This window comes from Protopterus annectens, chromosome 13.part0, assembly GCF_019279795.1.
Source record: "Protopterus annectens isolate FY-2018-M chromosome 13.part0, PAN1.0, whole genome shotgun sequence".
Classification (NCBI taxonomy): Eukaryota; Metazoa; Chordata; order Ceratodontiformes; family Protopteridae; genus Protopterus; species Protopterus annectens.
In genome coordinates, this window is record NC_056747.1 from 668,998,486 (window position 1) to 669,020,217 (window position 21,732).

At 45.8% G+C, this 21,732-nt stretch overlaps 1 protein-coding gene across 1 annotated transcript in view; it reads right to left on the bottom strand.

Annotated features, from left to right (window-relative positions):
* PRPF8 (pre-mRNA processing factor 8) overlaps nucleotides 1-21,732 on the bottom strand; it is a 2,252,227-nt gene that overhangs the window by 1,283,037 nt on the left and 947,458 nt on the right. The window contains exon 20 of the mRNA XM_044054875.1: nucleotides 6,477-6,623. Coding sequence (XP_043910810.1) covers nucleotides 6,477-6,623 — 147 coding nt within the window. The remainder of the gene's footprint in view (nucleotides 1-6,476; nucleotides 6,624-21,732) is intronic.

Below are 21,732 nucleotides of genomic sequence, written 5' to 3' on the forward strand. Positions count from 1 at the left end.
GCAGGTAGACCATCAACAGCCTATGATGTATTTTTTACAGGCAGAATAAGAAGTTATGTACCTACCATAACGTTCCATGTTAGTGGTCTTCATCTCGCCTTCTTTCTTGCTGTTTGGGATCGGAGCCAATCCTCGGCTCCGACTCGGCCATCTTCAATAGCTCGAGTGCTGTTTACTGGCTCGAGGCTACCCCTTACCCCATGATGCCTAGCGATAGCTACCCAGATCTCGTTTGAAATAGCTAATCTAGACATAAGAAAGAAACCAGTTATAAAAAACTGGTTGTTCCATGCATTCTAATATCTAGAATAGGTTAGGAAGACCTGGCCAGAAGAATAACAATAAAAGAATACTCAGCCAGTGAAAAAAGGAACTCCTCTAAATTCACTAGGACAGGGGATGGAGGGAGCGACGCAAGAAAGAAGGCGAGATGAAGACAACCAACACAGAACGTTATGATAGGTACATAACTTCCTAATGTTAAGTTGTCTATCTCGCCTTCATTCTTGCTGTTTGGGACAGCGTTCCTAGCACCTTACACCCTGGGTGGCTCAGTGGAACAGACTCTTCAGAACAGTGGAACCAAAGTCAGCTCTGTTCTGGGAGACCATATCCACCTTGTAATGAGAAATAAAGGTATGAGGGTTTGCCCACGTGGCAGCTGCACAGATAGAATCCATGGGCAACCTAGACTGAAAGGATACGGAGGTGGCTAACACCCTAGTAGAATGACCTTTTGGCTTAATTGGCAACTCTTTGTTCCTTAACTGGTAAATAAAAGTAATAGTGTGGGACAACCCTCTGGATAAGGTCTCCTTCGAAACTGAGAGACCTTGTTTAAGGCATAAGAAAGGAATAATTGGTCTGACTTTCTTATTTCTTTAGTTCTGTGCAGGTAAAAACGCAATTGTCTATGAACGTCCAATTGGTGAAACTTGTACTCTGCCTTGTTGCTATGATTTGGGAAGAACACAGGGAGATCTACAGATTGGTTTAAATTATTTTCTGAGCAGACTTTAGGAAGAAATGAAGGATTAGTTATCAGAGCAACTCTGTCCTTGTGAAACACCAGGTACAGAGGACGAACACAGTGCTTGAAGTTCTGAGACATGCCTAGCTGAAGTGATAGCTACCAGAAAGAGTGTCTTCCAAGATAGAAACTTGACTGAGTAGGATGCTGCCGGTTCAAAAGGAGGCAGAATTAAGGGAGTTAGGACTAAATTAAGGTCCCAAGGGGGAGGGGGATCTCTCACTGGAGGTCTAAGAAGAGACGTTCCTCTCAAAAAAGCTTTACAGAGCTTATGAGACATAATGTTAGCATTTGACAAGCCAATATGAAAATTAGAAATGGCCGCTAATTGTACCCTAATCGTAGCGGAAGCGGCCCCAGAGTGAAACAGTTGTGCCATGAATTCCAGAAATTCGTGGACTGGGGCTGAGAAGGGATTCACATTCCTAGATTCTGCCCAAGAAAAACATTTCCATTTGCTAGCATAAGTTTTTCTTGTTGTAGACTTATGAGAGGAGACGATAATCTCACGGACTGCTGGGGAAATGCCGGGAAGTCTGGCTAAGGTTGGAAGTGGAGCAACCAAGCTGTGAGCTGGAGAGTTTGGAGGGATTGATGCAACCCGCCTGACTGATGAATCAGGAGATCTGGAATTGGGTCCAGAGTCTAGGGCTGATCGAGAAGGTAATGGTGCAGGAACGGGAACCATATCTGTCGAGGCCAGTAGGAGGCAATGAGGATCATTTTACAACCCAATGGTTTTCCTTTCTGTATGAGTTTTGGTTATCAGGGGAAACAGAGGAAAAGCGCAAAGTCGTCCCTGAAGCCAATTGTGGACTAGAGCATCGCCAGGTATGTGACCTGGAAGCGGAAGAAGGGAGAAGTAATTGCTTCATTTGCTGTTGAAGGGGGTGGCAAAAAGATCGCAGCAAGGCTGTCCCCATTTACGGAAAATAAGATCTGCAACTTCCTGATTCAGAGACCACTCGTGAGGCATGAGGATAGCTCTGCTGAACCTGTCCGCTGTGACATTGGATCTCCCAGGGATGTGAGTCGCAATCAGAAAACGTTGGGAGGAAATCGCCCACTGCCAAAGTCTGAGTGCTTCTCAACACAGGGGGTAAGATCCGGTTCCGCCCTGCTTGTTGATGTACCACACCACTGACATATTGTCTGTTTGAATTGCAATGGTCCCGAAAGGAAGAGAGTCTTGAAGAGCTTGCAACGCTAACAGCACGGCTCTCATTTCTAGGACATTTATGTGCAGATGGTACTCGTGAGGTTGCCAAGTGCCTTGGACTGTCCTGCCCAGATAATGCCCCCCCCCACCCTATCAGGGAGGCGTCCATCGTCACTGTGGCTACCAGAGTGGGTTGTATGAAAGGTCTGCCCTGAGTAACTAATGGGGAGACCATCCACCAAGAAAGGTGTCTTTTGCATGCCTCCGTGATCAGGATCATGTGAGACATGGGTAGCTCTTGGAAAGACCACTGCGTGAAAAGAAGCCACTGAAGAATTCTCATGTGGAAGCTCACTAGTGGGAGTAGAAGAATGGCAGCTGCCATGGAGCCCAGAGTTTGAAGGACATACCTGACTTGGATCCTTTTGCTCTGCATTAGAATTTGCACTTGACGAATTGTGGACACACTTTCTAGTGGCAACCTTGCGAACATATCCCTTGTGTTTAAGTCTGCTCCTATGTAAGTGACAGATTGAAAGGGCAACAAGGCAGATTTTTCAAAATTTATTGTAATACCTAGCTGGGTGCAGGATGTGATTGTATAATCCCGCGCTTGTAGGAGTTGATGTGTGGTGGTAAGCAGTGAGGAGCCAGTCATCTAGATATGGAAACACATGGAATCCTTGACGTCTCAGGTGAGCCGTGACCACTGCCATACATTTGGTGAACACCCTGGGGGCTGTGGTGAGACCAAAGGGCAGAGCTCTGAACTGGTAATGACCGGCCCCCACCCGAAAGCGAAGAAATCTCCTGGAGTGTCTGTCCATCTTGCTATGGTAGTACGTGTCCTGAAGATCTATCGAGCACATCCAATTGTCCTGACCCAGGAAGGGTAGAATGGACTGCAGCGTGACCATCCAAAACTTTGTTCTTTGTACAGATTTGTTTAGTTTGCTGAGATCCAGAATCGGTCTCCAGTCCCCTGTCTTTTTTTGGTACCAAACAGAACCTTGAGTAGGTTCCGGATCCGTGCTGGTCTGCGTGGACTTCCTGGAGGGCTCTTTTTTTCCTAGCAGTTTTGAAACTTCTATTACTGCTTGCTTCTTCAGATTGGGTGGAACATCTGGAAGGGTCTTCCTCGACTGTAAAGGAGGTTGATGGAAGGGAATTTTGTAACCTCTGGATATAATGGACCATAACCCATCTGTCTTTTGTTAAACTTTGCCAGGCTTTTGGGTACAGTGAAAGTCTTCCCCCGACTGCCTCCAGAGGTGAGCAGTCGGGCAACCCTTCAGGGATGCTGGAAGGGCTTAGCAGAGAAAGATTCCCTGTTGCCCTGGTTCTGCGGACCCCCTCTGCCACGAAGTCGGCGTCTATTATTGTTTCCCCCTCTGCCTCTGGAGGAAAAATCAGTACGTGTATCAGGGAATGATCCCTGAGATTTACAGAACCACATCTTACCACTCTTCTGACCCTTGGGGTAAGGTCTAGAGGGAGTGGAAAAACGGACTCCCACGGCAGAGAGAGTCTTGCCTTCTTACTCGCACCTAGTCAACGTGTCTTTCACCTATGGCCCAAAGAGAAAGGAGCCATCAAAGGGGGTACTGGTGAAGGACACTCAAAGGGTTATGCAAAGTGACACAGCCACATCCACGCATGCCTCCTAAGGGCTACACCCATGCCCGCGGCTCTACTCACTCCATCGGCTGCATAGGAAAGGAGCCTCATGGAGGAGTTAACTACAGAATTAAGCATCGCTAGCTGGGAAGCTACTTTGGCTGAAGGATCTTGAAGGGTATCTCCAAGCTCTTTAAGGAGATCCCTCTGAAGTCAAGTAAAATGACATGGGTAGTTCAGTGACCTCATGGAGAATGTCGCTAAAGCAAACATTCGCTTTCCGTACCTGTCCATCGTCCTAGACTCCTTGTTAGGGGGATGAACAGATGAAGAGGTCTTCGCTAACTCTTTTTTGGTGGCTGCTGCTACCACCATGGCATCACCGTGCACACCTTTAGAAAGGAATTGCTTATCTTGCGGAGCTGTAATAAATTTACCAGGTCACCTCTGGTTCCACTGTGTCCGGAGCTGACCAAGCCTTTCAAGCCACTACGGACATAAGTGGGTCGCGAAAGGCGGAGAAACCCAGGAGGTGGAAGTTCGGGAACCAAAAGCATCCAGGAATACAGACTCATCCTCGGTAGGGGCTAGGGGATTCCAGTTCCCCCTTTGCCTAAATATTTCCAGGATGTCCAAGAAAGAAACATCTTCAGAGGGGGATCTTCCGATTCATCTAAGTCTGTATCAGAAGTGACAGACTCAGGGGAGTCAATGTGTTTCCTCTTGCACTTCTTCCGAGGGGGCTCCTCTGAGTGATCAGGGGAGGCCTCAGAAGAAGAAACACCCAATGGGGTGTCCTGGAGCATCGCTTCCCTACGCTTGGGTTCCGGAGGAGAGCAGAGGTTGGCACAGACACTACGGGGGATGGAGCCGGTGGGGCTGGTAGTGGAGCTGACTCGGGGGACAGCACACTCCGGATGACCTCAAAGGCGTCCCTGCCTCAAGGCAGAGAAAGCTCCGGTTCCGAAGAAATAGGAATCTTTCTCAGCGCCAAGGGGGACTGCCCCAAGGCCGATGTTGGAGCCGAGCTCACCTACGCTGATGCTCCAAGAGGAAGAGCGGGGTCAGACAAGGGTCCGATGCCACTCGCCCCCTCTGAGCCGACGAGGGAGCCTCAGCATCCAGATCCCTTGATGGAAAGTACTGTCGAGGTAATCGGAGCCTACGTCTGAACTGAAGGAGATATAGTTATCGGAGCAGACAGTTCCACTACTCGAACCCCGACGAACTCTGGCTCTGAGCTCAATTGAGTCGGAGGAGGAGCAGAAAGGAAGGTGGATGGAGCCGATACCTGTTGAGGAGGGCTAGACAACATTTTAGCTAGTGCCTGTGATTTTAGCAACCTACTTACTACTCTCTCCACATCATGATCAGACAGCCTAGAGGATCGAGAGGAGTGTGAAGAGCAGTGGCTACGTTCACTTTGCAATAATGGAGAGCCAGTAGCTGAAAGAACTGACTCTAATGAAGGGGACCTCAGCCTTTTATGGCTCCGACACGGCTCTGAAACATCCGATGGAGCCGACGGAGGGGTTTGTCTCGTCGGTGCCAGCCGGAACTGACATACTGGGTAAATCCTGTACTGGGGTCGGCTCCGAAGGTGGAGCCAATGGTTTAGAGGATTTTGGGGATTTCACTGGCTGTGAACTCTTTGCCGGTGAATCCTGAGGTTTTAACAGACTCCTAAGGAACAATTTGTTCTTCCGTTCCTGCAGGACTCTTGGACTAAAGGCATGGCAGATAGAACAAGAGTCCTACAGGTGAACAGCTCCCAAACAATAAACGCAACTAGTGTGCCCGTCTGTCAGAGACATTTTCTGACAGCACGAGTCACACTTTTTAAATCCAGATACTTTAGCTTCTTTAGACATATCAACCACAAAAAACCAAGCATCAGAAGAGAAACACCGATAGAAAAAATTCTACTCTAGTCAACAGACTATGTAAAAAAATATACAAAACAAACTCCCATTTTTTTTTTTTTTTATTAATAGCAAAAAAGAGAGGAAAGGAGAGCCTCTAAGTTAAATGGCTTCCTTGGGAAGGGAGTGGGGGAGGGGAGAACTCTAACTTAAACGAGTTCTACTAAAAGGGACTAAAGGAGAACAAGGTACTCAACAACAAACTCTAGTAAATAAAACTAAGAAAAGGTAATTTATCTAATAGTTTTATGGAGTATAAGAATATATTTCTACACAAAAAATTTGAAAATACAAGCCTGAGCCAGAAAACGACACCTCACAGCTGAAGCGGCAAACGAGATCTGGGTAGCTATTGCTAGGCATCATGGGATAAGGGGTAGCATCGAGCCAGTAAACAGCTCTCGAGCTATTGAAGATGGCCGAATCGGAGCTGAGGATCGGCTCCAATCCCAAACAGCAAGAATGAAGGCGAGATAGACAACTTAACATCATAAGTTCAACACTCCCACATTACCAGGTTCTTATCAAAACGTGTTTTATTATGGTCTACCTACCTGCATGCCATAAGACAGAGCAAAGTAGTCAAAATAGTTAACATACCCACTGAAAAATTTCAACTAATAAGCAGAAAGGCAATCCACAGTCTCTGATGTGTTTTAAGGACAAAATACTGTTAACACTAATCCCGAACATCACTAGCATAACCTGTGGTCAAACAGAACCTTAAAATTCTTTGTGGGGAACTTACAGATTCACATCATGCTTCATTAGCCTCATGCGTGCATCTCTAGGCCAGCATTTCTTGTTGTTATATCCAACTATATTCTCATTGTTTGGGTCAGGATGTTCAGTCAAGTATCGCTGGATTAAATCTCTTGCGTCATCTGCTGAAAATCTGAAATCCAGATAAAGAACATGTTAGTCTAGAAATAAAATATTAAAAACTTTCTCCAAAACAGTGACCATCATGTTTTTCAAGGACTCTAGAGGGTTACTACTGCAAATCAACTAAACCATTTACTTTTGTCACTAATGCAAAAACTAATATGGTATTCACATTTGGTTCTTCTGCACTTGAGTGAACAAAAAAGGAAATTATGTCTTGCCATAATGTTCCATCCGAGTTGTAGATCTTTATTCATTCGTTACTGTTTAGGACTTCATTTCTGTCCTCGGAACCGACACGGCTGTTACAAAGCTCGCACCCCAGCCAAAAACTCTCAACTAAGACTTACCCACAATGCCCCTCTCAGTCTCTTCAAATAAGAGTTTGTCCGCCATTATAGTATAGAAGTAATAACAGTGACAGTAAGAGGCTCTCTGTCTGGGCAAATACCTTAACTAATAAGGAAATCCTAAAGTCCACCAGGAGTACAGGCAGGGGGAAGGAGGGGGGGAAGTAATGAAAGAATAAAGATCTACAACACAGATGGAACATTATGGTAGACAACTTCTTTATCTGATGATGTAAATATTTACTCATTCCTTACTGTTAGGACAGAGTCCCCAGCTACTAGAGTCCTGTGGGGCCCTAAGGGAGGATACTCCTGAGCACCATAGAACCAAAAGATGCTTGTCCCCTCAAGGCCAAATCCAATGTGCAATGAGTGATAAAGTATGAGATCTTGCCCAAGTGGCTGCTGCGCAGATATCATCCATAGAGGCTCTGGAATGAAAAGCCACTGGCCACTGAAGTATCCATCGATCTAGCAGAGTGAGCCTTTATTTTGGAAGGTATAAGGTCACCTTGTTCTGATGGTAGATGAAAAGTAATGGCGTTTCTGAGCCAAGAAGATAAAGACAATTTGGAAACAGGCTTACCCAATCTGGGTCCTGCAAAGGCCTCAAACAATTGACCCATTTTTCTGAAAGACTTAGTTTTGTACAAGTAGAAACAAAGTTGCCTATGAACATTGAGGGTATGCAGAAGATATTCCCATCTATTTGAATGGTGAGGAAAGAAAACCGGTAGGTCAATAGACTGATTAATGGAAAACCCAGAAATGACCTTGGGCAAAAAGGAGGGGTCAGTACGTAGGGACACTCTTTCCCTATGAAAAATCAAGTAAGGTGTCTTGACACTCAAGGCCTGCAATTCAGATAATCTTCTCGCTGAGGTAAGGGCTACTAGAAGCAGAGTTTTCCAAGACAAAAAAATTTATACCACAGGAGTTAGAAGGCTCGAAGGAAGGACTTAATGACTGAAGCACCAAAGTCAAGTCCCATGGCTCTATAGGAGGCTTGACCGGAGGTTTAATAAGTAATACTACTTTCATGAAGGTCTTGCACAGTCGGTGTGGCATAACATATGAATTGTCAATTCCACTGTGAAAAATTGCAATAGCTACTAAATGCACTGTAATCGTCGATACTGATGCTCCTGCATGCAATAGGGTAGTCAGGTATTGTAGGATCTTCTGAATAGGCATGGAAAAGGGATCTATGTTATGTTCTTTGGCCCATCTAGAGAACCTAGTCCACTTACTATAATAAAGTTTTCTGGTGAAAGGTTTGTGCGAAGCCAGAAGAATCTCGAGAACAGGGGGCGAAATATCAGGTAGCCTGGCAATCACCCCAAGTGGAGAAACCAAGCTGTGAGCTTGAGGCTGCAGATATTGGGGTGAATCAGTCCCCGAGCATGAGATAGCAGACCTTGGGATTGATCCAGGATCCATGGGCTGTGAATCAGGTGAGGCCATAGGAAAAAGAACCAGACTTGACGGGGCCAATAAGGGGCAATGAGGATCACACTGCTTCTCAACCTTTGAGCTTTGAGGAATTTTGGGATGAGGGGAACGGGGGGGAAAGGCATACAACAGACCCGAAAGCCAATCATGCGTCAAAGCATCCCTCGGTGACTCCCCCTGAGGGGGGATCAGGACAAAATAACTTCTGCAGTTTTTTGTTTGGGGGAGAAGCAAACGGGTCCCAGCAAGGCCTGCCCCAGACAGCAGAAGATCCGATCTGCTATTACAGGATTAAGGGACCACTCCTGAGGCATCAAAATGTTCCTGCTCAAATTGTCCGCAATAAGATTGGAACTCCCGGGAATGTGCGTTGCTATGATAAAGCGGATGGAAAACATTGTCCAATGCCAAATTTTCATGGCTTCCCGACACAGGGAGTACAACCTGGTTCCGCCTTGTTTGTTGATGTACCAGATGACTGACATTTTGTCTGACTGAATTGCAATGGTCCCGGAAGGAAGGAATGTGTGGAACGCTTGCAACGCTAAGAGAACGTCCCTCAATTCCAGGACATATGTGCAAATTGGCCTCCCTGGAAATGCCCCTGCCCACCCTAACAGAGAAGCGTCCATGGTCACCATGGCCCTGGGCCGGGGAAAACAGAACGGTCGACACCAAAGATTTGATTCTGGCTTCATCCACCAAAGCATTTGTTTCTTGCAAAGATTTGTAAGGCATATAATGTGGTCGAGTGGGTGAGTTAAAATCGACCATTGTGATGAAAGGAGCCACTGCAATAGTCTCATGTGCAACCTCGCCAGTGGTACCAAGGTAATGGTTGCTGCCATAGAGCCCAATAGTTGTAGTACAAGGCGTGCTGGTACAAATGTCTGTGGGAGGAGGACTTGAATCTGGTTTCTTATCTCTGAAAGCCTGTAAGGAGGGAGGGAAGCTTGACAGGACGTTGTATAGAAGATAGCTCCAATGAATTCCAGTGCTCTTGATGGAGACGTGTGCAATTTGTCCATGTTGATCATGATACCTAGGCGAAGGGCAAGGCCTTGAGTGCAAGAGAGACTGAGAATGAGAAGATTCCTGGACGTGGCGGTAAGGAGTCAATCGTCTAGATATGGAAACACCTTGAATCCTTGTAGTCAGAGATGAGCTGCTACGACTGCCATGCATTTGCTGAACACTCTGGGGGCTGTTGAGAGACCAAAGGGCAGTACTCTGAACTGATGATTGGCTCCCAGCCGGAAGCGGAGAAAACTCCGGGAGGATTTGTCCATCTTTATGTGGTAATACGCATCCTGGAGGTCTAAACAGCACATCCAGTTGTCCTTCCCCAGAAAGGGGAGAATGGACTGTACTGTGACCATCTGGAATTTTTGAGGTTTGATGAATTATTTTAATAAACTGAGACCCAGGATTGGTCTCCAGTCCCCTTTTTGGCACTAAATAGAATGCAGAGTAAAAGCCGGATCCTCTTTGGTCTGGAGACTGGGTCTTTGGTGGGAATGGATGGATGACTCTTTCTTGGCAGCTTTTCGATTTCTAAGGCTGCGACCTCCCTCTGACCAGGTGGGACATCGGGGGATTCATTTCACAGGTCTGGGGGTGAGGTCAAAAGGGATATGATAGCCTCTGGATATTATTCTCTGCACCCCTGCATCCGTTAGGAGTTGCTAGGCCTGTAGGTGCAGGGAAAAACGACACCAGACTGCTTCCAGAGGAAAGCAATTGGGCCGCTGTTCAAGAGCACTGGAAGGGTCTGCCAGAGAAGGAATCTCTAACTCACCCCCTATGCCCCGAAAGAGGAGTCTTCCAATGAGTTGCCCCCTCTGCCACGGGGGGGGATTGCTCGTCACAAGTGTCATGAAAAGATCCTTGGGACTTCTTGAACCACAATTTCCCCCCTCTGATTCCTGGAGTAGGACCTCTGGGGAGTGGAAAAACGTATGCCCACAGCAGACACGGTTTTTCCATCCTTCTCACTACATGAAAGTGTCTCTCTTACTTTGGGACCAAAAAGGGAAGATTTGTCAACAGACACATTGACAAAGGAAGATTTAAAGGGGGCCGTAAAGTCACACAAACGCATCCAAGCATGTCTCATAATGATGCCCGATGCGGCTGCTCGAGCTGCCCCCTTGGTGGTGTGAGAAATCAAATGCATCAAGGAGTTTGAGATAGATTCCAAGGTAGCTAGCTGAGAGGCAACGGTATCACACCTCCTCAGGCAGTACCTCCGCCAAACAGGCAGACATTTCAGAAATTAGGTCTCTTTGGAGGTTAGTAAAGTGTGCCAGGTATTTCAGCAAACAGATGGCAAATGCCGCTGAAGCATTGGTCCACTTCCCCAGTCTGTCCATAGCCCGAGACTTAATTTGGGGGATGAACAGTGGAACCATCTTCTACTAGTTCCTTCTTGGTGGCCACTGCCACGACCATGGAATCAACTACCAGTTGTTTGGACCAATTGGGCTGGTCTCCTGGGGTGGACAAAATTTTATCTGGCCTCTGGGGGACGGGTTCTATGCTGTCCGGGGCCTCACAGGCATGCTGCACAGTAAGTCGAATGAGCTCATCTGCAGGTGGGGTCACCCAGGAAATAAATGGCCCAGCACGGAAAGCTTGTAAGAACACAGATTCCTCCGAAGGGTTTCCAGTCTCTCCTCTGCTTGAGGATCTCGAGAAGGTCTCCAAATGCGACGTCTTCTGGGGGAGACTGTGGGGACCCTTCTCCGTCAGCACAATCAGTGTCTTCAGGGTTGGATTCCTCATCAGGGGAATCAAGATGCTTCCTCTTGCAAAATTTCTTCCGGGGTGGCTCCCAGTGAGGGTTCGCTTGGAGGGCAAACCTTGCGGCTCCCGTGCTCGAGGTTCCAAAGTAGGAAAGTGAGACAACTGCAAGCTAAAGGGGGTTCTGGTTCCTATGCCAGTGGTGTCAACTGCGAGCCTGTTGAAGCAAGGACCTTCTCCATTACCTGGAAAGCAGGCCCACCAGAGGATGACCTCGGAACCAGGGTCACAGCCTGCCTCAAGGAGCAAGCCTCCAGGTGAGGAGCACAGAGACGACCGGCATCTGCCAGGAGAGCCGTGGCTGTAAATGCAGCCACAGAAAAAAATCGGCACCAAACTAGGTGCCAAGGTGCTGACAGCCCAATCACTGCTCCAAGAGTGCCCCAATTCCAAAGGAGCTATGGTACCAAGAGTAATCTGTGCCGACAGGGAAGCCTCTGCTGCCGGCACCCAGACAGTATGTACCGGGATGGCCATTGGTACCAAAGTATCTGAAACCCGGGTGGAGGTCAGAGGATAGACAGGAGAATATGCAGTGAAAGCTTCCGCTCCACGGAGGAGGGAAGACCTGGCTTGGGTGGTTAATCCTCTAGCTGCCAGAAGCTGGTCTACAACCCTCACTACATCCTGCTCCAAAAGACTCCTAGTGGATCTGAAGGAGGCTGCCGATGGGGAGTCTGGTCTCTCAAGAAAGGGACTAAATTGTTGTCCCCAAAAGGGGTCATAAGAAGGAGAATATCTAGTTCTTGGAAGGTCCTCGATCTTCGGAACTGAAGGAGTCATTACCAGAGAAACTGTGTAAGACATCAGCACCTTGGCCAGGGAAGGTGTCGATGCAGGTACAGTAGTCATGGCCTTTGTCACAAACAAGGTCTGCACTGTGGGAAGATGGTGTCAAGGTCGGTACAGTGGAAGGAGTCAGAGTCAAAATCAAAGGCGGCACAGAGGGAGAAGACAAGGACCTTGGTGCCAAAGATGTCTGTGCCCATGGTGCGGGAGAAGCAAGGTGTTGACTCTGTTCCGAAAAGGACAGGGATGTCAGAACCGAAAGACTCCATTTCGTCTTATGTCTTTCAACATCTTTATGCTTAGGAGATGGTGAGACCTCAATCCCAGAAAGAGCCTCTGCAAAGGGTGATTTTAACATACCCTTAAAGATAAGTTTGTTCTTGTGTTCAGCCAACATACGGTTGCTGAAGCTAGAACAAATGTCGCAAGAAACATTAAGGTGGTCAACGCCCAAACAGTAAATACACCGGGTGTGACAGTCAGAATTGGGCAACTTACGCCCACACTTATCACATCGTTTGAAACCAAGCTTGGTCTTACCAGCCATAATACAGAACATAACCACACAACAAACTAAATAACTAACAAGACGAGACAGCCTTTAAGGAAAGAGTACCAACAATGGTACTAAGAAATACCAAAGGTAAGAGAAGGGCCTTCTAAGGCAGGGAAAGAGGCAGTAATACCAACAATGGTACGAAGAACTACCAAAGGTAGTGGGTAGGGCTTAGTCAGAAAAGAATAAAGTAGAGATAGGAAAAGACTAGAGAAGACAAAAAAGAAAAACGGTCTTACAACACATTAGAATTGAGAAAAAAAACACAAAAAGCTAACACTTAGCTGAGAGAAGGCTTGGCACGTCTGATGAGGAACGTGGCAAACAAGATCTGAAGAGACTGAGAGAGGCATTGTGGGCAGTTCTTAGAGTTTTTGACTGGCGCAAGCTTGGTAACGGTCGTGTCGGTTCAGAGGATGGGACCGAAGTCCTACCAGTAAGGAATGAATAAAGATTTACATCAGATCAGTAGTTATGTACTTACCATCCATAACACTGGATCCTTTTATCTTCATCTGTCTGATATGGCTTGTGGGTCCTTAAGCAACTTGTTTGATTTAAGCTGGCAAAACTGCTGCACTAGCCCCAAGCTCTTTTAAATTTTCATACCAGTAATGCATCAGTATTTGAAGCTCCATCGGATAGTTTGATGACCAAAGATGTAACAGGCATTTCACATCCTTAAAGAATGGAGATGGAGGGAGAAATGTTTTATCAGATGAAAGGATCCAGCGTTACAATAATTCTGTCCAATCCAGACAGTGGGTCAAAATCCTCAGCTACTTAGATGCAGGTGGCATGACAGGTGGCCCCCAAGGATAGTGGCTCCAAAAGAAGCTCTAGATCTTAAATTTGGCTCACATGCTGACCTGACATACTGTGGACAACAAGCTCTAGTATCTGTCTGGCTTCTTACACCAGCAAGAATCTTCTGTAAGTAAATTGTTTTGTTCTTTAGCTGAGAGATTGTTGTTAAAAATAGAGGGCATAGCATTTACAAATCAGCCTTATTTTGTAAAAGTCATTGGACCTGTTTTTCTGGTTTGAACAAATGTGTTTTACTGACTGGACGCTACCCTGGTCTTTGTTTAATTAAGACTAGTATCACTGGGCCAAAAGGCTTTCCCTTGCCATTTTGGCTCACATGCTGCCTGTTATACTGTGGACAGCAAGTAGCATCTGATCTGTCTGGCTTCTTACATCAGCTTGAATTTTTCTCAAACCCTCCCAGCCTTTTGCTGTTGTCAATTTTAAAAGCCGGTATCTCTAACGTCCCCACCCTCCCCTTTGATCACCATTGTCAATTGTGTAAACCAATTAAATATTTCTCACACCCATAGCTTTACGTAGATACATAACACTGCAAATCCTTTCAGCAAACAGGTATCACTCTTGAGCTAACATCCTTTACTACAAAGTCAATTTCACATAGCTCCCATCTGGTTAGCATCCTTGTCACATTCAGAGGGTCCTGAATAAATCCTATGACATCCTTGGCAAATAAAAGATTTTTGCACTTTAAATCATTATCAAGTATTCTGATATTGTACGGTTTGCTGAGAACTGCTCTTTCTAGCTTTACTGAATGTTACTGTGTACTTTAATATTTTTGTTGGCACCCCATTGTTGTATTCCTGCAAGTTTGGCCCCCCACTAAAGGGATTTCTACATAGTCTCCTTTATTTAAAGTGCCTCCATAAATCTGGAGTGTTTGCAAGGCTCTTGACCGACTCCCACAGAGCTTAGTAACCCTTGGTATCCTTGCTCCTGCCTCTGAAGTGATTTTTATTTTTTTTTTGCATCAGGCACCATCCAGGCACAATCTAAATACTTGTATTTAAAAATCTCTCTTCCAGAAGCTATTTTAGTGACCGACAGCTGATTTCTTGTTTTATTTGTACATTTCTCTCTATTTAAGGTTGAATTACTGCATTTGCTCAAACTGTCTTGCTACTGATCTGACTTGAAATCGTTCTATCTAGATAGTTTTTGCTTTGTGGTAGCATACACATTCAATCTTTTTGTGTTTTGACATTAATGGGACTGGAATAGTCTAGTTACAGCTGGAAAAAGTACAGTTGTGTACACTTACCATAAATGTAGATGATCGAGTGTATTCACTGTTGCAGTCATTACATTTGGGTAATCCTGCTGGCAGGTTGCCCTCAGTCGGCCTGAATTCCAAAGTCTTGGGTCCTGCGTCGGTTGCTGTCGCCCCTTCCCCAGATGTCAGGTGCCCCCTTGCAGACACAAGGTGCAGGGTTTGATTCTCACATGGAGTAACTGGCTAGGCTTAAAATGGCCCACAAGGGCAATTAGCCTTGTACAAATCTATGAACGTAAAAATCTATGAATCTATGAGTAACCTGGATTGCAACAGTGAATATACTCGAACATCTACATTTATGGTAAGTGTACACAACTGTACTATGTTCTTTGTGTTTCATTGCTGCAGTCATTATATTTGGGTAGAGTCCCAAAGCTATGGTTGGGGGGCTGGAGCTAAAAAACATTAGGAGCAGCTATGAGGCCCTGCAGAACTGCAGTGGCAAAGCCTGCTCTGGATTTAGAGTAAAGTGGCAGATTGTAATGCTTTGTAAAGGTGTGCACTGAACTCCAAGTAGCTGCCTCTAAAATGTCTTTGGTTGGTACTCCCCTGAGAGAGGCTGCAGAAGTGGCTGCAGCTCTGGTTGAATGTGGCCTAATGCCCTTAGGCACTGGTTTGCCATGCTGAGTAGCAGAAACAAATGCAGTGACCTATCCACTTTGAAATAGTCTGCCTGGAGATAGCCTTTCCTTGTGATCCTGCAGCATATGCCACTAGTAATTGTTCTGTCTTTCTGAAAACTTTAGTTTTGTCCAAATAGAATCTAAGTTGTCTGTGTACATCCAAAGAATGCAGAATTTAATTCCCCTTTTTCTGTGGATTTGGATAAAAAGTTGGCAAATGAATAGTTTGGTTAAGGGCTACACTGGACACCACCTTAGGCATGAATGTAGGGTTTGTCCTCAGAGAGACTGTCTGGATAAAAAAATGATAAAAGGTTCCACAGTCGAGAGCCTGTAGCTCTGACACTCATCTTGCAGAAGTTATTGCTAGGAGCACAGCTGTTTTCCAAGATAAAAACTTTATATCCGCAGTAGCAGCTGGCTCAAAAGGAGGTAGGGTGAATTTTTCCAAGACATAATTGAGGTCCCATGCAGGCATTGGCTATCTCCTTGGAGGCCTTAAATTTTTGGCTCCTCTGAGGTACTGCTTTAATAAAGGATGAGAAGAGAGTGGTGGCTCTGTATTGTAATGAGCCGAAATGACAGAGGCATGAATTTTAACTGATGAAAAAGATAGGCCTTTGTCCAGCATCTCAGTTAAGTATTGCAAAATCTGAGGAATATTTGGTACAGCTGTGTCAGTTCCTTGAGCTTGGTTCCAAGCACAAAATCTCTTCCATTTTCCAGCATAGTATTTTCTAGTACTAGGCCTTCTGGCTTCCAAAATGACATCCATCACAGCTTTACTGAGAGGTGTGCTTTGTATGGCTACATTATCCGCCATGCTGCCAGGTTTAGAGTTGTGAGTTGGCTGTGCAGAAACTGATTGTTTTGTTGGGACAGTAGTTGAGGTATTTGAGGTAAGGTCCAGGCTGGGCATTGAGACAAGTTCCTTAAGATCGGATACCAGTATTGGCGGGGCCAGTCTGGGGCAATCAGAATCATTTTTGGTTTCTCCTGTCTCACCTTTAGGAGTACCTTGGGGAGGAGAGGCAGTGGAGGAAAGGCATATACTGACAGTTTTTTCCAGTTGAAAGATAAGGCATCCACTTTCATGCTCGTCTGTGATAAGTCCTTGTGCAGAATCTTTTTAGTTAAAAGTTGTGAGGGGAGGCAAATAGATTATGTCCGGGCATCCCCATTTCTTTGTTATCATGCTTAAGACTTGTGGATCCAGGTGCCACTCGTGGGGATCCATGAGGTTTCTGCTTAGTTCGTCTGCCAGAGTATTGTCCTTTCCTGGCAGGAATTGTGCCTGCACATGAACTTGGTAAGTCAATGCTGTGTCCCATAAAGCCATGGCTAGTCTGCAAAGGGGGTAAGAATGCGTGCCCCCTTGCTTGTTTATGTACCACATGACCGTGGTATTGTCTGTCTTTATCAGTAGTTGTCCCAGATGAATTAGGTTCTTGAAGGCTGTCAGGGCATTTTGAACAGCTAGCATCTCTTTTTGATTGATATGTAGATGCATTTGATTTGTGGACCAGGTGCCCTGAATGCCTTTTCCTGCATTTGGGCCTCCCGGGCATAATCTTATGCATCCGTTGTTAGATTCTGCCTGTCTTTTGTTCTGGTGACAAGCCTTTGCCCACCATCTAAACTCTTGTTGCAGGCAGGGAATGAGAGTAATCATCATTTCCAGGCTGTGGCAATGTTGTGTCCAGATACTTTTTAGGTACCATTGAAGTTTCCTCATATGAAGTCTTGCATACGGAATTAGTAGGATGCAGGATGCCACGAAGCCCAAAGCCTGCAGAATTTTTCTTGCAGATAACTGGGCCTTTGTTGCCATTTCCTTGAAATAGGTAGTCAGTTGCCTTCGTCTGCCTGGCATGAGATAAGCCATCTGGGCAGTTGTATTTAAGCTTGCACCCAGGAATATTATCTCTTGAGAGGGTACTAGTTTTGATTTCTTTTCGTTGACTGTGTACCCTAGGCATGTTAAAAGTCTTTTCACAAACGCCAGATGCTGTAGTAGAATGTCCTTCTCTGCTTGGATGAGGCAGTCGTCCAAGTAAGGATACATTTGTATTCCTCTTTGTCTGCAGAAAGCAATTACTGGTGCCAGGCACTTTGTGAAGACCCTGGGCGCAGTAGACAAGCCAAAGGGCAGTGCAGAGAATTGGTAATGCTTTGAACCAGCCTTAAATCTGAGGTATCTTCTACATGATTGTCCGAGACATGCAGGTATGCCTCTTTTAGGTCTAAAGTGACGGGCCAAGCCTTTCTGCCCAGCATGGGCAGAAGCTGCTGTAAAGTCAACATCTTGAATTTTGGTATATCCAGGAAAGTGTTTAGAATAGATAGGTCCAGTATTGGTCTCCATGCTTTGTCCTTTCTGGGTACCAAGAACAGTCTTGAGTAAAATCCTTGTCCCTGCTCTTGCTGTGGCACTTGCTGAATAGCCCCCCATGTCCATGAGGGATGAGACTTGTTTTTGTGCCTCTGCCCATTGATTTTATGGCAGGTCTGGCCAACCGTTTGCCCTTGACAGGGTATGGAAGTGAAACTTGTAGCCTTGTAACACTGTCTAGAATCCATTTGTCCTGGGTTATAATGTGCCAATTTTGAGAAAAAAAGTGCTATTTTTCCCCCTAAGGGTGCTGCCAGTAGATAAGTGCTTGGTGCAGGCAGGGGGAAGTCATTGAAACTGTTTCCTGTGTGGTTGTGATTCGTCTTCTCCACTTTTGGAGGTAGAAGTACCCCATTGCTTAGACCTGTACGAACCTTGCAGCTGGGATCTGCCTCTAGGGTGTCTGGAACTGCCCCTTTGAGGTCTGACACCGGAAAGGACCAATTCTTTGTATGCCAGTGTCTGCTAAACCTAGGTGGCTGTACTTGTAAAAAATCTTTGACCATTTGCATAGATTTAGCTTCGTCCTCCATTTTCTTTAACACCTCTTCCGCCTTAACACCAAAAGTACAGTTTTGTACCTACCATAAATGTAGATGTTCGAGTGTTCACACTGCTGCAGTCACCACACTTGGGTTATCCTGCCATCAGGCGGTCCCACAGTCGGCCAGAGATCCAAAGTCTTGGTCCGGTGTCGGTGCTGTCGCTTCTTCCCTGACGTCAGTGCGCCAGGGATATATACGATGCATCTGACGCCATTTTCTTCAGTTTTTCTTGCCCCAGATGTCAGGTGCACCCAAGTAGGTAGGCAATACATATAAAATAAAAACAATACCTTCAGTCACAAGCAAATACACCACAAAGGTTGTATAGGATAGAAAGGTATAGATAAGATCAGCTAGTTCAGAGGGGATGGAGGGAGGGTAACCTGGACTGCCGCAGTGTGAACACTCTAACATCTACATTTATGGTAGGTACAAAACTGTACTATGTTCATCGTGTTACAATGCTGCAGTCATCACACTTGGGTAGAATCCCAAAGCAAAGGTTGGATGGCTGGTCTATAAAGAGTTAGGATTGGCTAGGAGACCCTGCAGAACTGCAGTGGCAAATCCTGCTCTGGATTTAGAGTAAAGAGGCAGGTGTTAGTGCTTGGTAAAGGTGTGCACTGAACTCCAAGTTGCAGCCTCCAAAATTTCCTTGGTAGGTACTCCTCTGAGAAAGGCCGCTGAAGTGGCTGTAGCCCTGGTGGAATGTGGCCTAATGCTATTTGGGACTGATTTCCCATGCTGTGTGTAGCAGTAACGAATAGTGTCCTATCCATTTGGATATAGTCTGCTTTGAGATAGCCTTGCCCTGTGATCCTGCAGCATATGCTACAAACAGTTGCTCAGTTTTTCTGATAACTTTTGTTTTGTCCAAGGAGAAGTGTAGCTGCCTGTCTATGTCCAAAGAGTGCAGAAGTTTCTCCCCTTTATTCTGGGGGTTTGGATAGAAAGTTGGCAAATGGATGGTTTGGTTAAGAGCCACACTAGATACCACCTTTGGCACAAAAGTAGGGTTTGTCCTTAAAGAAACCCTGTCCCGATGAAAAATTATAAAAGGTTCCACTGCCATTAATGCCTGTAGCTCTGAGACTCTTCGTGTTGAAGTTATTGCCAGGAGCAGAGCTGTTTTCCATGATAATTTTAGATTGGCTGTATTGGCTGGCTCAAAAGGTGGTAGGGTCAGCTTTTCCAAAACAAAACTGAGGTCCCAGGTTAGTGTTGGTGCTCTCCGGGGCGGTGTGATGTTTTTAGCCTCTCTGAGGTACTGCGTTAGCAAGGGATGAGAGAATAAAGGAGGATCCGTGTTATAATGTGCTGAAATGGCAGAGGCGTGGATCTTAATTGATGAGAAGGATAGGCCTCTGTCCAGCATCTCAGTTCAGTATTGTAAAATCTGAGGAATGTTTGGAACAAGAGGATCCAGGCTTTGAGCCTGGTTCCAGGTGGAGAATCTCTTCCATTTTTTTGAGTAAGCTTTCCTGGTGCTAGGCCTCCTGGCCTCCAAAATGATATCCATAACCGCTTTAGACAGAGGTGTTGCCTGTTTGACTAATAAATCTGCCATGCAGCCAGGTTTAGGGTTTTGAGCTGACCGTGCAGGATCTGATTGTTTTGTTGAGTCAGAAGGTGTGGAATTTGAGGCAAAATCCATGGTGGGCCTTGTGCTAGGTTCCTTAAGATAGGGTACCAGTGCTGACGTGGCCAGTCTGGAGCAATCAGGATCATCTGTGGTTTCTCGTCTGGCTTTTAGGAGTACCTTTGAAAGGAGAGGCAGAGGTGGGAAGGCATAAACTTTTAGTTTTTTCCAGCTGAACAAAAGAGCATCCACTTTCCATGCTTGTTTGTGATAAGTCCTTGTGCAGAATTTTTGTAGTTGGCAATTCAGTGGGGAGGCAAAAAGATCTATGTCTGGGCAACCCCATTTTTGCTTTACCATGCTGAAGATTTGTGGATTCAATTTCCATTCGTGAGTATCCATGATATTTCTGCTTAGATAGTCTGCCAGAGTATTTTTCTTTCCTGGCAGGAATTGTGCTTGCAGGTGAACTTGGTACGTTAGAGCTGTGTTCCACAAGGTCATGGCTTGCCTGCACAGGGGGTAAGAATGAGTGCCCCCTTGCTTGTTTATGTACCACATTACTCTGGTGTTGTCTCTGTCTTTAGTAATTGTCCTGGATGCAGAAGGTCCTTGAAAGCTGTTAGGGCATTTTGCACAGCCAACATCTCTTTTTGATTGATGTGAAGATGCATCTGGTCTGTGGTCCACTTGCCCTGAATGCATTTTCCTGCCATGTGTGCTCCCCAGGCGTAATCCGAAGCATCTGTTGTTAGAGTCTGCCTGGCTGTGGGTAGGGTGAAAGGCTGACCCTTGTTTAAGTGACATGCCTGTGCCCACCATCGAAACTCCTGTTGTAGGCAGGGAATCAGTGGTATTACTGCTTCTAAACTGTGACGGTGCTGAGTCCAAACACTTTTTAGGTACCATTGTAGTTTCCTCATATGCAGTCTGGCATATGGTATTAGTAGTATGCAGGATGCCATGAATCCCAGGGCCTGCAGAATTTTTCATGCAGGGAGATGGGACTTTTTTGCCAGTAGTTGAAAATATTGAGTTAGTTGAACCTGCTTGTCTGGCGTGAGGTAAGCCATCTGGGCCGTTGTATTTAAGCTGGCACCCAGGAATATAATCTGTTGTGAGGGTACTAGTTTTGACTTCTTTTCATTTACTGTGTACCCTAGAGAAGTTAGCAACCTTTTTACAAACGCCAGATGCTGTAGAAGAATGTCCTTCGTCTCTGCTTGAATGAGGCAGTCGTCCAGGTATGGATATATTTGAATTCCTTTTTGTCTGCAAAATGCAATTACTGGTGCCAGGCACTTTGTGAAGACCCTGGGCGCAGTAGATAAGCCAAAGGGCAGTGCAGAGAATTGGTAGTGCATTGTACCAGCTTTGAATCTGAAGTATCTTCTGCAATTTTGTCTGATAGGGACATGCAGGTATGCCTCTGAGGTCCAGAGTAACAAGCCAAGCGTTCTTGCCCAGCATGGGCAGAAGCTGCTGCAATGTCAACATTTTGAATTTCGGAATATCCAGTTAAGTATTTAGAATTGAAAGGTCTAATATGGGCCTCCAGGCCCTGTCCTTTCTGGGTACCAGGAAGAGCCTTGAGTAAAATCCTTGTCCTTGTTCCTGCTGTGGTACTTTTTGAATAGCTCTCATGTCCATGAGGGCTGAAATTTGTTTCTGTGCCTCTGCCCATTGATTTTGTGGCAGGTCTGGCATTCTTTTTAGCCTTGGTAAAGTATGAAAGTGGAACCTGTAACCTTGAGACACAATATTTAGAACCCATTTGTCTTGGGTGATTGTTTGCCAGTTTTGAGAAAAAAATGCTAGTTTCCCCCCCAATCGGGCTTCCAAAAGGGAAGTGTCTGGCGTACGAAGGGGAAAGTCATTGTGACGGTTTCCTGTAAGGTTGAGACTTGTCCTCACCTCCTTTTGG